Below are 16,664 nucleotides of genomic sequence, written 5' to 3' on the forward strand. Positions count from 1 at the left end.
ACACACTTTAAAGAGACCACAAGGGCTCCATCAAGTGCAATAGGCTCCTCCTTTCTAAATCCTCAAGAGGACTTAGAAATATTTAAATGCTGAAGTATATAAAAAAAAAAAAATCTTAGTTTAGGCCATAGGTCCATGGAATGACCTGAACAAATCTGCCCATCACAGCAAGACTTATTGAAACAAAAAGCAAGTGTCATTTCTAATATCCAAACTCTATGGTTCATTTCTGTTTTTAAATAAGACTAGGTCATGGAAATTATGCCAAAGGTGGCTTTAATATGTTTCTTAGTTTGTGGAGCCCTTATTTTCCCAGTATATAGTACGGGGTTCACTGTTGTTAGCCAGAGGACGGAGCTATCTCATGAATACGGGTATGAAAGGAGACTCACATTTGAGAGTCTTTTTCTGTTCTGTATCAGAAAATCTCCAAATGCCCAAGGCAGAGAGTGAGGCTCTGCCTTGGAAGATTGAGGGGACAGAGTGGAGAAGCAGGTGGAATGTGGGTCTTTGGATTTACAGAAAACAGCATAAAGTTATAGGAGGCTGAGACCAAGATGGCAGAGAGATTCTCCAATACAGCTGAAGGAGCAATGCCCCCAGACTCTGCCCTGCCTTCTGTGGTGATGGCACTTGTCTGTACGTGTGTCCTTGTGTGCTGGGGTGGGGTGGGGGGGACAGATGGTTGGAAGGAGGAAAGAGGAGGAGGAAGAGGAAGGAGAAGACAGGAGGGGACCAGGATATGAAGTCAGTGTGAGGACCTTGCTTGTTGGAGCTCCACGTTCGCTGAATGGGCTGCCATCTAAGGCCCTCTGATCTTAAAGAAGTCTCAACTCTCCGCAATATTCATACCCATGGGACACCTTCATAACTCTGTCAGAAAGCAGGCCCATATTTTGTAACTAAATTTATGTGTCTCAGGGGGACTATGTCATCTGAGGTCTTTGCCAAGCAGAAAGGGCTAGAAAAGCCATTGTCACATAAGGTGACCATGGCAAACTGTATTATCTCCCTTGCTAGTCTATTCCTTCAGCTCTCCCCTCTCCAATTGACTGCACAGGGAGCTTGAGAAATAATGTACTTGAAGAAAAATTCCCCTCAGTTTCCAGTGGCTCTTGGGTGCCTTGCAAATCAATTGGTGGTTTTCAGACTCTCCACTAACCAGCCTCTCCTGGACCAATTGACCTCCTGTCCATATGTACGTCTGCAAGTCCATCTCCGTCCTATCCAGACAAACCACCTTGGCTCTGGCTTTAATGCTGAGGAGCTCTTAATTGGCTCCTGACTCTGCCACTTCCTAACTGTGTGCCTCGGGAAAACTAGCTCTACCTCTCTCAAGTTAAATTTTCACCTTAAAATGTGTTAACATGTACCTGGTGGGGCTGTGAAGCACCCAGCACCTGTCCCACACGAGGTGGGTTCTCCTTGAGCGAGAGCTGTTATCATCACCCTTAAGGAGCTGACACTTTATTCTGAACTTTTAAAACTGTCTGTCCTTCTGCACAAACTCCTCCTTGTGTTTTATCAGCCACCTCCCTTCCCGGCTTAACATTTCACAGACGCCCTGGGCAAGTCGTCTTGAACATGAAGAAACTGTGGTGGTCGTGTGTCTGCTGAAAGGTCTTTTATTAAAGTGCCCCGTGCCTTCCAGAAAGCTCATCTCAGTCTATGGGTGAACCTGAAGGCCGGGACTTTGTCTTCTACATCTGTGTATCTAACAAAACTGCACACGGGACGCACACAGAAGAAAACTGTCTCTCAGACTGTCCATACCATTCCTTCCAGGAGGGGCTTGGTAGAACTTCACAGTGAGCAAGGCATTTATGAATCAAGTTAGCATCTCTACTCATCAGGAGAAAGCTGATCAACTGGCATCAACCTAGGTATCTCAAGGCTGAATGTGCTTTCGGTATTTTTCCTACTATTCTATTTTCCTGACTAATTATCCTGAAGCACGGAAAGCAATGAGTCGCCTGCTTCAGAACACCAGTGTTGTGCCATATAACCAGGTTATAATGGGCCTGTGTCTAGTGGCCCCATTCTGCATCTAGGGCAGTGATTCTCAACCCTCACCGGGCTCTAGAATCACCTGGGAACTTTAAAAAAATATTTATTCTTAGGCCTCATACCAGAGATACAAAGTTTACTGGTCTAGAATGGAGCCTAGAAATGTATATTTTTAAAAGCTTGGCTTAAAAAATTTTTTTAAGTGGTTTTAATGCACAGGCAGAATTGAGGACCATCAATCTAATATAATAGGTGGAAAAAAAAAAAGGAAGGCAAGTGTTTGTGGTGTTTTCTTTAGGATGGCCTAGAAGGCATTGGGAAGGCAATGGAAACTTATGAGCAGGGCAGTGACACTAAGCAGAGAAGAGAAAACAAAAAACCAAACATCATGTACTGCAACGCCAGGTAATGTAGGCATTGCTATAAATAAACGGGGTTGTCTTCCCAGGCAGAGGAAGGAAACTGCTGCTGTGCCCTGTGATAGGATATTTAGCAGCCTAAGAGTCACCATTAGGGACCAGGCAGACAGGATGGAAATGGAGACCAGCCCTGGTCTTGTCTCCATTCTCCTCTCTTTCCCATTAAAAATGGGCCAAGTGCTGACCTCAGCAAGACCTTAGCTTACCTGCTGTCAAGAACAAAGCTGAATTTCCACATACCAAGCTTTATTACTTTGGTCTAGAATTCTCTTTAAAATAAAGGTTTCAGGGGATGCCTTTAGAAAAACAACCCACAGCTATAATAATAACTATTGCCTTCAGTCACATGGGCTCTTTTGCTGGAAAAATAATCATCCAAAATTTCTGACGGAGGACTATCCTAAAGTCCTGGGGCAATGATTTTTTAAAAAATGCATTATGATAATAACCAGTTTTGGAAAGAGTGAAGTGACAGCCATCCTTAATCTCTACTAGTGGAAATATAAATTGGGACAATTTTTAAAGAAATTGGACAGTGTGTGCCAGGAGCTTGGAAATAATTCACACTTTTTGATCTACTACTGTAAACCTATTCCTAAGAATGGACTCTAAGAAAAAATTCAGAGATGTATTATTTATGCACTAGTTTATCATATATAATATCATACCTATTATATAATATGTAAATCATAATAATACCATACAAATTTGCCATATAGTACTGAAAATTTGGAAGCAACCAAAATAAATGTCTAACAAAAAGGGATCAGCTAAATAACTTTTGGCACCTCATTAAAGCAGACTATTAAGAATCTACGAAAACCTGCAAACAATATATTAAATATCAGAGAATGCTCGTCATATATTTTAAGTAAAAAATGGAATGGTACAAAACACTTTTTAGTATAAACTTATTTTTTAAGTGGTAAGTTGCAAAAAATAAAAACATATTTGAGGACTTCCCTGGTGGCGCAGTGGTTTAGAATCCACCTGCCAATGCAGAGGACGTGGGTTCGAGTCCTGGTCTGGGAAGAGCCCACATGCCACGGAGCAACTAAGCCCGTGAGCCACAACTACTGAGCCTGTGTGTGCCGCAACTACTGAAGCCCGCGCGCCTAGAGCCCACGCTCCGCAACAAGAGAAGATACCGCAATAAGAAGCCCGCGCACCGCAATGAAGAGTAGCCCCCACTCGCCACAACTAGAGAAAGGCTGCGTGCAGCAACGAAGACCCAACACAGCTAAAAATAAATAAATTAATTAATTAAAATATATTTTTTTAAAAAAAGAAAAAAAACATACTTGAGGGAAATATGGTGAGATGCTCACAGGATATAGTTTTTTCTTTCATATTTTTCTACAGTTTCTACATCTTTTTACAATAAACCTGCATTACTTTTATGATTACTTTTTTTCTGAAATAATAAATTACCAGTCTTTCTCCCATTTTGAGTTAAGGACACACATTTCTGAAAAGATATCTGGATCCATGCCGAGTTTTTTAAAAGCACCAAATTTTTGGTTCTCTTTAGGAGAGATTTTCCTCACCCATTTCTCCCGTATCCAGGCTGTTGCTAATTGAAATGCTGACAATCGCCAGTCATACGATCCCAAATCATCAGGAGAGGGCCTAGTGTGCTGAGCGGAACATTCATGCTCTTTCTCAATGATCAGGAAATGAACAAACCATGAGACGTTATGGGCACTGAGTCCTGAGGGTGGCCACAAACCCCAAGTATGGGGTACACAGGACTGTGGTTCCTTCATCTCTACACGCTCGTTTGTTCTTTTATGGGATTCAGGACCACATCTGGGGTTATCACGGACCAGGAGGCACCCCCCCACGCCCAGGCCAAGCAATTTTCCAGCAGCTCCGCGGCACGTGGGATCCTCCCAGACCGGGGCACGAACCCGCGTCCCCTGCCTCGGCAGGCGGACTCTCAACGACTGCGCCACCAGGGAAGCCCCTAGGCCAAGACATTTTAGAGGAATCCTAGGACTCTGGTTCTTCTCTAGGATGGTGTAGAGTATTCTATGTGTCTTGGACGTAAGAGGATTGGCTTGGGTACTTCCCAGAGGACCTGAGGACTTGGCGTAAGCATGGGAAGTGAGCTGACTTGTGCAGGTCAACCTCCCCACGCTTGCTTTCAACAGCCCCTCTTCAACCCACCCAGAGGTGAATACGAGCTGCTACTCGATCAGGCTTCAGGGTGGGCAAAGCCAAGAACCAGAGGGCCTGAGCCGGCCATGCCTATTGCTCTGTGGTATTAGATCCATTCAGTGTCCATCTCTGGAGCTCGAAGCTGGCAGCTGGCAACTAGTTCTCAGAAGGCGGAGGGAAGCAGGGGCGACCCTGGGTTAGCAAGGGAAGCTGTGGCACACGTCCAGCCGAGCCCCTCGGAGCACTCAGAGCGCTGTGGTGCTCAGGCAGGGAACGTGACCCACCTCATAGGAAGTTCTGATGAGTCTGAAGATGTCGACCTCAGGATAGGGCTCCACATCGTCACTGAGCAGGGAGTGGAGATGAGGGATGGGGGGCAGCGTGCTGTCCTTATTGGTCACACTGTCCAAATACCTGGAAGAAGAAATGAATCTGGAGTCACTGGGAGGCGAATCCCTTTACACCTGTCCACCCATTTTCTGCAAACTCTGCATATCAAAACAAAAGACTAGGGCTTCCCTGGTGGCGCAGTGGTTGAGAGTCCGCCTGCCGATGCAGGGGACACGGGTTCGTGCCCCGGTCCGGGAGGATCCCACATGCCGCGGAGCGGCTGGGCCCGTGAGCCATGGCCGCCGAGCCTGTGCGTCCGGAGCCTGTGCTCCGCGACGGGAGAGGCCACGACGGTGAGAGGCCCGCGTAACGCAAAAAAAAAAAAAAAAAAAAAAAAAAGACTAAAGTTTCCTTAAGAGCAGAATAAAATTTCCTTCACTTCTTTTTTTAAAAATTGTATTTTTTTAAAATTGAAGTAGAGTTGATGGCCTTCACTTCTAAAGACAAAGCATATGAAAAGAAATCCTCAGCCACAGAGAAAAGTGGGCATTAGGATTACCATCAGGCCAATTAAGACTCGTGAAACCAAGGAAAAAGATACATGGTAAAAGATACATGGTAAGTACAGGGAAGAGGACTTCCCTGGCGGTCCAGTGGTTAAGACTCCGTGCTTCCAATGCAGGGGGCCCGGGTTCGATCCCTGGTGGGGGAACTAAGATCCTGCATGCTGCGTGGCGCGGCAAAAAAAAAAAAAAGAAAAAGTACAGGGAAGAAAACCCAAAGGTAGTTTTCAAAGTGAGAAATACCTTCCCAAAACGGTCATGGCCTCCCCATCGTCCTTGCAGTTCAAAAGTTTGTCCACATTTGCGTCCAGCACAGCCAGGGCCAACTGGAATATCACTTTGATTCCTTCATAGAAGAAACAGTCGACAACCACAACTGCACTCTCAAAGGGCATCACGCTGAGAAACAGTGTGAGGAACCAGGACAGGGAGATGGTAGAAATCACACCCAGGTCCTGCATGCAGTCATACAGCTGTGGGACATAGTCCCGGGCAAGTTCCTCGAAGACACCCTGGTCCACCAGGGCACCTGCAGTGGAGGTGGATGCAAAAGGCCATGGGTCAAGCAACTGCACCTTCTCACTAATGAACCCAACCCAACGGCTCGACGAAAATAATCCAGTTCACAACTGCTGCTGAGACAGAACTCTAATTACTATGTTACTAGACCAAGGTGTCAGCACAGCCAAGTCACCAGATGAGTTCTGGCTACATCTTCTCTTTCTGGGGTCTTCCTCTCCTGATTCTTTACCATAAAAGAGCAATAACATGAGAACTCTGAAGGCTGTTGAAAAGGTCAGTTTACAAAATTCTCCTGGCACGCAGTTACTTTTTTTGTTGGCAACATGATGTGTGGTTAGGCATGAAATGTATATCTAAGTAGCCTCATTTCTTGGCAAACTCTTCACAAAAAAAAAAAAAATCGCTCTTCTGGATGCATGGTCCCCACATAGGAATCATTTCTCTAAACAATTGTTTTTTCAATTTAAAAGCATTCCAGCTGTAGACATTTCTGGAGAGTATCTCCAATGAGTCAAATGAGTGTGCAAAAATTTAGAAAGGAAAACAGAACACAAGAGGGGAGCATAAAGCATACCTTTTGCTACACTAGCAATGAAAAGCTTATCCTGCTAAGATGAATGTCTAACACTGGAGGGGGTTATAAGGAGAAATGCCAATAATTTGTTTAAGTGCTCCACCACCGTTGTTTGCTTTGCAATGAAACCAGTTCTGAAAAATACCTTAGAAACTGAGCTCTGGATACATTTTTATATGCTATTCTGCCCACTCCTTTTTTGAATACTTCTGCTGTCCATAGATTCCAGGCTCTTCATGAAAGAATTGTTAAACCTTTTTGGGTTGATGATCTGTGTGCTTGGTGTAGCTCTCACATGGCACAGACTGACACCCACATTGAGTGTTTTCTAAAACACTGAGACACGTGTATTCTCTCCATGGGGAGAAGCTCCATGGGGCTCCTTTGTGTATAATCTATATTGATTCAAGCCCTCTCATTCGCATCTTAGAAAGCTGCAGTAGTCTGAAACTCTTGTGACCAATGGTGGCTGCAAATGGGGTTCCAGCTGGTATCCCGGTTCTAGAAACATTTTCCTGATGAGATAAGGGTTAAAATGGTAACTGCATCCTCACATACCAACCACCCTGGTGTTGTAGTAATCAGGAAGCATGCGTTCACACAAAGCCACCAGCAGCCAGAAAGCTTCCTCCTCTTTGGCATAAAGCAGCAGCACTGATGTGACAATGTTCATGGCCTAAAGGGATGAAAGAAGATGTCATCAAACACATTTTACATTTTAACATCCAAGCAATTTTGTTAACCTGAAAAATGACTGAGTTAGTCCCAAAGGGGCCGGCATACCTTTTCCTTAGAAAAACAGATAATAAATTTTTAAAGGCTTTGCAAGTACACACACATATTCTTCCAAGTTTTGTCTTCTTTCCAACCCTTTAAAAATGTAAAAGCCCTTAGTCCTTGAGTCTGTTAACTGTTAAGAGCCTCCATGAACACCAGTATTCACCCCCCCATGCACGCAAACCCTCATTCAAAAAAACTTTGTCCAAAGGCTATTTGACAAAACTTTTAACCTGTTATAAATCTCGGTGTTTTTAATCCTTAATTCAGTGAGGTAACTATTTCCTTTTTAATCTTCCATAATTGTGTCTAAACCAAGTACACATGGCTTGAGGCTCTCCTCGGGGAACAATGAAACCTTTCAAAGTTGGAGTCCTCGCCCATTATTTCCATCTGGATAAGGATGGTAGTGATAAGTAACAGGGATTTTATTCTAAAGTAACCTACTTTATTAAAAGATATTATCAGATAGCTCACAACCACGCAAGGCTCAACTACTTTAATGTCCTCTTAATTAAAAAGAGAAAGATCAAAAGACAAATATGAACTCTATTATATTAGAAGGGAACTCACTCCTGTACTTCTTTTGATCTTCTAGAAACCAGTAAGTGTTCATCAGTCTTCAACAATATAAATGTCAAAAAAGGAATTTGGGGGACTTCCCTGGTGGCGCAGTGGGTAAGAATCCACCTGCCAATGCGGGGGACACGGGTTCGAGCCCCGGTCCGGGAAGATCCCACATGCCGTGGAGCGGCTGGGCCCGTGAGCCATGGCCGCTGGGCCTGCGCGTCCGGAGCCTGTGCTCCGCAACGAGAGAGGCCACAACAGTGAGAGGCCCGCGTACCGCAAAAAAAAAAATAAAAAATAAAAAATAAAAAAATAAAAAAAAAAAAAGATAAAATGTGGTACAGGGAGATCTGTGCTCTGTGTGTGTGTGTATGTGTGTGTGTATGTTTGTGTAGAGGTGTAAAGGAATTAAGCCTGCTTTATCTTTCAGCTAGATGGTCAGAGAAGGTCTCTCTGAGTATGTATGTGGCCTTTAAATCTAAGGACATTATCTTGGAGCTTCCCAAATTGTGGTATCTGTACCTAGTATAAGAGATAATTGTAGCGGGTATATGGGCAACATTTTTGTATACTAATTAAGCATTTATTTTAAAGTGCCTTAAAATATAACCAGGGCATATAAAAGTTACACTCTCAAGGACATTAGTTGCTTAGGAGGGCCACAGCAGGAGCACTCTGGAACCTAGAATCCAGGCCTGGTGCCCAGTCCTGCTCAGGAACAGCTAGTGACCAGCTAGGTCACCAGACGGTGGTGGATCCAGAAAGGGCACTCTTGTCCCCTGGCTGAGAACCTCAGTGCAGTGGTTCTCAGCTCAGGGAGATTTCGCTCTCTGAGAGACATCTGTCAACGTCTACAGACATTTTAGTTGTCACAATTGGGGAGTTCTACTGGCGTTTAGTGGGTAGATGGTATCAAACATGTTATTCAACAGGATTATTATTAAACATCCTACAAAGCACAGGACCATCCCACACAAAGAACTATTCAGTCCACAATGTCAACAGTACCAAGGTCAAGAGACCCTGGTGCAGTAATAGTTCTCTTAGCATAACGCCTTCCTCATTACTTACTGGCTAATAAAACATTTTTTTAAAGTCTCACCCCTCTGTGACATTCACCTGGCAATACCCTATGTTAGGATTTCGAAAAGCATAAGCCGTTAAGACTCTCCTCAGAGCAGCAATGCCCATTTCGTTCTGGAAAGCTGGGTGTTCTGGGAGGGAGCGGTGCAGGTCCCTCTCAATCTCCTCCGTGGCGAGGTTGTACTTCCCCATGGACTTCTCCACGAGGTCTTCGTAGTACCCGGAATGCGTGGCCTTCTCGTTGATAGCACCTGGGAAATACCCAACAGATGCAACATCAGAAAGTGGAAGCCCCGCCCTTGGTCTGTAACCGCAGCTGACTGAACCAGACTCTTCACCTTCCTTCCCCTCAAAGGACACTTGCGAGACAATTATGAAATCCCATGATGACGTGTCTGTTGCAATCACGGCCAGATTGTAAATTCACTTCTGTCCTCCTTCCCTCTTCTCACTCCATAGTAAGCAGCTGTTTAAAAACCTCCCTACAGGGGCTTCCCTGGTGGCGCAGTGGTTGAGAATCCGACTGCCAATGCAGGGGACATGGGTTCGAGCCCCGGTCCGGGAGGATCCCACATGCCGCGGAGCAACTAAGCCCGTGCGCCAAAACTACCGAGCCCGTGAGCCACAACTACTGAAGCCTGCCTGCCTAGAGCCCGTGCTCCACAACAAGAGAAGCCACCACAATAAGAAGCCCACGCACTGCAACAAAGAGTAGCCCCTGCTCGCCACAACTAGAGAAAAGCCCGCATGCAGCAACGAAGACCCAACACAGCCAAAAATAAATTGAAAAAAAAAAAAAAAAACACCTCCCTATACTATATGATATCACTTATACATGGAATCTAAAAAATAATACAAATGAATGTATATGCAATACAGAAACAGACTCACAGACATAGAAAACAAACTTATGGTTACCAAAGGGGACAGGGAATGGGGGAGGGACAAATTAAGAGGATGGAATTAACAGATACAAACTACTATACATAAAATAAATAAGCAACAAGGATTTACTGTATAGTACAGGGAACTATATTCAATACCTTGTAATAACCTGAATGAAAAAAAATCAGAAAAAAGATAACGGAATCTCTATGCCGTATACCTGAAACTAACACAATCAACTATACTTCAATAAAAAAAAATAATAATGATGAATTTTTAAAAAAAAACCTCCCTAAGATAGAGGTTTCCAACCTAAAAACTGTGTTCCAAGGAACTTCCACAGACAATCCTGAGGGGCTGCTCAGAGAAAAAAAAGGGAGGTGGGCAGAGAAAGCAGAACTGAGGCCTCCCCCGCCTCAGCCCTCCCTCAACCAAGCAGCTTTGCTTGTATTTTATTGGGGTTTTCCTTAGGATTTCACTTGAAAAAGGAGGGTCTGCTTCTCAAAATAAGTTTGAAAACTGTTTGCTAAAGCATAAGCTTTGAAGCACTCACAAACAGCCATACTGAAGGGTAGCAGGAGGTATGAGGATACGTGGAGGATTTTTAGAATTGCAGGGGGCAGGGAGGGTACTGGCAGTGATGAGCCCCTGCTATGGAGGGGAGTTCCTCAGTGCTGGGGATGAGGATGGAGCGGTGGGTGAGAACCACTGCTTTGAGATATTTGCATTTGATGATTCTTAAAGGCAGAAAAACTCTGGATGCAAACATTTGAATCTAAATCTAGTTAAATATAATTTACGTAAGTATAAATTATATATACATACACACATATACATATATAAATATATACAGATAAAAATACACATACATATATGTACATATTATATAATGAATATATGTTAAATATATATATATATATATATACACACGCACACACGTATTTAATGACAGGGTAAACTGATTTGTGTTTCACTGATTAGAAATTAGACCCCTGGGATGACCCAGTCCTTGCCACAGGTGGTCACCCAGAGAGCCAGCCTCATCACTCACTTGCCCTGGAAAGGCAGTCTGGTTGACGGCAACTTAACATTGGCTTTGGCTCTCTTCTCAAGGGAGATTTGCAAGGATTTCTTGCCATCTGGCCTGCACCTCACTTCAGTGGGTACAGCGAGCCAGGCCCTGGTACAGTGGTCCTAAGAGTTATGGGAAGCAGGGCAGGACTCAGGCGGGGCTCCCCTGCTGGGGGCTGGGCTCTCCCCGCGGGTGGGCTGGCCTCCATACGAACCCCACGCCCTGTGCACTGGGTGGAAATATGGGCTCAGTTCTCTACCCAACAGAGGTGGTGTGTAGACCACATCACCCTTTGGCCTCACATAGCCCATCACAGTTAAAGAAAACGCTGGGTCTAACTCTGAATGCGTCTCTATAACAAGGCTGTGGACTGTCGTATGCTGTTTCCCCGGCGGCTAATGTGTTTCATTTTCATCTAAAATGTGGCTGTAAATAACTTCCAATTTGAATAAAATGAAAACGGAATTTTTTGTTTACTCTGTCAGCGATCTGAATCAGGTTGTCAAGGTGACCTGTTTGCCACACACAAGGAAGACAGAAGACTGGATGGTAAGGATCTTCTTGGGCTGGATTGGTAACTAGAAATGATTTGACTCAAATCTGGGTTTCTAAATGAGGAGCTATGGCTGCTCTACGCAAAGCAAATGAAAAACAAGACGTGTAAATAAGGATAGAACAAACTAGTTTTACATGAAACAGATAAAACCAATTATTTTTCAGGATTCTATCCCCCTACTTCTGAGATATAATATATCTCATTACAGGCAATTGCCATTTATATCCACTTTTAGAAAGAGCTACAGGTTTTTTTTTTTTCCAAAGGTTTTCTTAGAAGTCTGGTAACTATGCTTTTAATTTTAATGTCATTTTTAAAATAAAAGGTTTTGATAATAGTACTTGTGTCAGACCACCTCCCATTCAAATAAAATTTTTCACATGGGCCTATTTAAGACGATTACATTTCAAGCTTCTAACCAGGTAAAGTAACTGATTTATAGATTAAAGACTGGTGACACCCAAAGGAATGCTCTGATGTTTGTGACAGAATAGATCCCTGGCATACACTGGATGCTTAGTCTGGGAGGAAGGAATGATGGGCTTGGCCTGAAGGACCTCTGGCTTCTGCAGCAGGGCTCAAAGGTTTAACCTGACAGTGTTGTATTTGGGCGTGAGCCTGGCAGTGGGCCAGTGAGGATGGACACAGCTTTCCCATGGGTCCAGGACACGTCCCCTTCTGTCCCTCCCGGCATCTCCAGCTTGGAGTGTACGATCCAGGAAGGCTTTCGTTCCCAGGGCTAATTCTGGCCTCTCTTCCCGGTCTCCACTGATAACCAGCAAATTCAAGAGGTGGCAAAAATCAAGGAGAAGCTTCTTCTATTCCTTCATTTCTACCCTCTTCCCCATCCCAACGAAGACTCTGACAGAGTACCACACTTCAACATCCTCAATGAAGCTGACACAGCTGGGAAAGGAGAAAAAGGACTCCAAAAATCACAAAGAATTATACTTTTTCTTCAGTCTCCGTTTTTTCCTAAATAGAGTTCGTGAAGGAATAGAAGAGGTTATGAGGACTCGAGGGATGGTGTCTTCAACATCTGGTCTGTTGAATATGTGTCCTGTATGCTTACTGAGGGAATTCAACACTCTGGCAAGGAACTGCGATCTAGCACTGAATCAGGGGGTTACATATTTGAAAGAGCCCTGGGCTTCCCTGGTGGCGCAGTGGTTGAGAGTCCACCTGCCGATGCAGGGGACACGGGTTCGTGCCCCGGTCCGGGAGGATCCCACATGCCGCAGAGCTGCTGGGCCCGTGAGCCATGGCCGCTGAGCCTGCGCGTCCGGAGCCTGTGCTCCACAACGGGAGAGGCCACAGCAGTGAGAGGCCCGCGTACCGTAAAAACAAACAAACAAACAAAAGAGCCCTGATGCACGATGGAAGGCGGAAGGGCCGCCCCGGGGTCCCCAGTGCTCCCAGCCCGAGCCCGGCCATACCTGAGAGCAGTAGCCAGAGCTCCCCGCGCATGCTCTCGGGTACGCCCTTCAGCACCAGGTCCCGTGTCTTTTCCGTGCGGTACATGCAAATCCCTTGCCCGTACTCAGCAAAGTGAATCTTCCAGGCTTGCTCTTTCAAAAACTCTTTGGCCTGAAAGGGATAATGAAGCATCACTACATCCCACAGTACTTCGACAATGGTTAGGACAAGTTCGATGGAAGGTCAGAACATTTTCCCTGGTGAATGGAGCAGTTAAGTTCTGGACAGAATTCATGAGAACAAAGAACTCAGATTTTCTGGAGTCCTTCCCAGATATGACACGTGTATCACAGCCCGTGGATCTGCCATGAAATTTTCTGTCCTAGAGTCAGAATTGTACTTACCTGAGATGAGTCAGCAGAATGCAAATGCTATTTATGGCTTTATGTCTATACCTCCAAGTGAAACAGTGGATGTCTTTTAGACGTGGCCTGAGACATTACGTACTTATTTGTTGGCTGACTTATACAATAGTTAAAAACAAGACCAAAAAAGGTCAGCTGTACCCTCTATAACTCATCTCCTTCCACGATGAAGCCACTCTGAAACCCAATGACATATAACCATGTCGTTATATGTTATATTTATGTGTCATTTGTGTTTCTTCAACAAAATATCCTTTACTTGTAGGAAAACATCTATTGACATATTGAGGAGTTTACTTTTATTTAAAAAGATTTTTTTAACGTTATTGTTCTAATATAGAAAGTTCCGGGCAAGAGGAGGCGGCACCCACCAATTTCGGGTTGAACTCCTCGGGAGACCGCCGCCGATACATGGTCATCAGGGTCTGCGTGGCCGTGGGGACGCTGTTGCCATTGAGGTTAAACTGGCGCTCACCGTCAGCATCGGAGCTCGTGCTTCTCTGGGGACTGGAGGAAACGAGGCTGCTGGGCCGAGAATACACCTGCCGATGCAGAGAGCAACAAGATGCTGGAACCATTTTGGCTTCAGAATCTACTTCTTCAGCGTTCTCTGGACAGACACCAATAGCTACGTCATGGTTCCCAAGAGGTTTCTTGTGATGTGACAAAACAGGAGAAAGGCAGCGAGCCAGCACTTTGATGGGGTCATGGGCCACAGAGCTTCAATGCCCCAAATAGGGTTCCTCTGTATTTTAGATGCATTTTTACAACAAACTCGTTGGCCACGTGTCTCTCTGATTGGTATGCATGCAAAGCATGATGTGGTTGAATCAGCTGCTAATGGGATCACCTCCCTCACCTCCTCTCTAGCTTCTGATGCCTCAGAAATGCCTACAGAAGCTTGGAGCAGGAAGACGGGCAGGGATGTTACTCCTGAGCTCACCGTTTTTGCCATGTATTTTAGCTGCTAGTAAGTTGCTCTATCACTTGAGCTAATTACCTATCTTTCAGGGCCCCAGTTTCCCTGGATGTCTAGGGCTTAATTCAATAGGGATACAATTCGTATTTTATCATTATAAAATCATCATAATGATGTTGTATTTCAGTTTTGAGTGACCCCTGTACCATTCCCAACAAGGTCACTTATATAGACCAGAGTCACTTGCTATGTAACCAGGACAAATTACTTAATAATGCTTTCAACAGTGAAAGAGGAGGGTTAGACCAGATGATCTCTAAGGTTCTGTCCGGCTCTATGATCCCAAACATACACTCCATGAGATTTAAATGAGATACTGCTCTGGACATCAGAGTAGGTGGTTCATCTTAGCACAGCTGCAAAGCTTCAAGATCAAACTAACAGACAGGGAGGTGAACACCCCCGGGGAAGAGTAATAAGATGAACCCAAACACCTGCAGGTGCCTTCCACAGACCTCATCATCTGAACTGTTGTAGCTTCCTGCAAACTCTTTGTCCGAGTATATTTTGGAGGTCGTCTGTTGCAGGAAATCAGAGATCCTCTGCACTAGAAAGTCTCTGTCTCTCAAATTGGCAAACAGGAAGGTCATCCTGTTCTTGGTGCTGATGGATAAAGGACTGGGGAGCACGCTGGAGCTGTCTGCCTTTTCTACAATCGTCACCTGAAAAGAAACAGGACACCAAGAGTATTACTTTCCAGGGATTATCCGACAGCAACCTCTGAGCAGCACTGGAAAGAACACAACACTTTCAAATCTCTGTAGAAACCTCCTCTATTTTATTGAGGCAAGTTGAGATTCTTTAGCCCTGTTCCAATAAAATAAAACAGCTCATAACAAATCAAACTGGAGCTGGAATCATCTTGCTGGTCTTTCTAAATTAGTAGTTATAAGTCGAGAGTGATTTTTGCCCCCAAGGAGACATCTGGCAACATCTAGAGGCACTTCTAGTAGTCACAAGTGGAGGGTACCACTGGCATCTCATAGGTAGAGGAAGGGATGCTGCTTGCTAAACATCCTGCAGTGCACAGGACCCAGGACAGCCCGCCCCCAACAAAGTCCGGCCCAAGATGCCAATAGCGCCAAGGTTGAGAAACCTTGTTGTAAAGGAATTCTTTGATTTTCATTAAAATTTAATGGAACCATAAGAGGGAGGACTCCTAGCTGTTGCTTCATCTGTAAGAGACAGAAACAACCGATGACACCGGGTCCTTTTACCAGCTTAACGTGGGGATGGCTTTCAAAACACCACCAATCCTTCAAGCGTCTCATTTAGACTCCAGGGCTTTGCATCCCTCACCTCTTACCACTTCAAAGTTTTAAAGGCTCGATTCTGAACAGACATGACGTAAACGGCTTAACTGCAACCCTATCTGCATTGGCTGACTGTGTGTGTGTGTGTGTGTGTGTGTGTGTGTGCGCGCGCACACGCACAGCATGTGTGGTGAAGTAAGTCTACCACGTCAGGAGAAAAGGAGGAAAGAGGGGCATGTGTTTTAGCTTTGAAATGACGACATATATTTGGTGGTTTATAATAGGATTTTCATCAACTGGAAACTAGGATAAATGCATTACAACTTTTTTCTTTAGCACATTAGGAAGAAAATCTCAAGGCCAGCCCTAGATAAATGGTTTATTTGCAGCAGCTCTGACTCTGTACAGTTAAGTTTCTTTCCCTTCTTCATTTCCACATGTAAGCAGTCTAGACAGCTTCAACTTCAACCTCCTCATCAGCATTTTCATGTGAAATACATTTCCTGCCAAGCAGAACTTTAAAAACTTTTCTCCCCTTCAGGGCTAAGGAACTTCTTGGAATTGCCTAAAAAGTTGCATGGTCCCAAGCGCAAACAGGTATTACTGGGGTCCATAAAGGGAAAAATTGCAGGACCTGTTTTCTGTTCTCAGACTTCATAAATATGTACAAGTTAGATATATATTTACACTTTTTTAAAGGAATCTCCGAGATACCTGGAGTTGCACATAAAAGTGTTTTTTTCCCTCAATGCAAAAGAAGCTAGAGAAATTGGGGGAAAGAAACCCAACTTCTTTATCATGAAAAGGATTTTCCCATGACACTTCAGACGTGTTAAACAATGCTTATTTTAAAAGACTGATAAAAACTACCTTTTCTCTCAGTAGATTTTTTCTGATTCTTTTAGTCACCAGCCGTCTGTGATTAAATGACAGATGTCAAGAGAGTGAAAGGTTCAAGTTCTCTGCCTAAAACACAGACCTCATGTGCATCGTGATGAAGTCAAAGTGGAAAGCCCTGTATCTAGCAGGATCATGAATACAGAGACAGCAAGAAAGTTCCCTCAGAAAACCTAGGA

At 44.4% G+C, this 16,664-nt stretch overlaps 1 protein-coding gene across 1 annotated transcript in view; it reads right to left on the minus strand.

Annotated features, from left to right (window-relative positions):
- TBC1D9 (TBC1 domain family member 9) overlaps positions 1 to 16,664 on the minus strand; it is a 124,223-nt gene that overhangs the window by 22,734 nt on the left and 84,825 nt on the right. The window contains exons 7-13 of the mRNA XM_024126619.3: positions 14,791 to 14,997; positions 13,728 to 13,898; positions 12,952 to 13,102; positions 9,039 to 9,253; positions 7,134 to 7,251; positions 5,723 to 6,008; positions 4,871 to 5,000 (exon numbers count right to left, since the gene is read on the minus strand). Of these exons, the coding sequence (XP_023982387.1) occupies positions 4,871 to 5,000; positions 5,723 to 6,008; positions 7,134 to 7,251; positions 9,039 to 9,253; positions 12,952 to 13,102; positions 13,728 to 13,898; positions 14,791 to 14,997 (1,278 nt within the window). The remainder of the gene's footprint in view (positions 1 to 4,870; positions 5,001 to 5,722; positions 6,009 to 7,133; positions 7,252 to 9,038; positions 9,254 to 12,951; positions 13,103 to 13,727; positions 13,899 to 14,790; positions 14,998 to 16,664) is intronic.

Source organism: Physeter macrocephalus, chromosome 7 (genome assembly GCF_002837175.3).
Source record: "Physeter macrocephalus isolate SW-GA chromosome 7, ASM283717v5, whole genome shotgun sequence".
Taxonomy (NCBI): Eukaryota; Metazoa; Chordata; class Mammalia; order Artiodactyla; family Physeteridae; genus Physeter; species Physeter macrocephalus.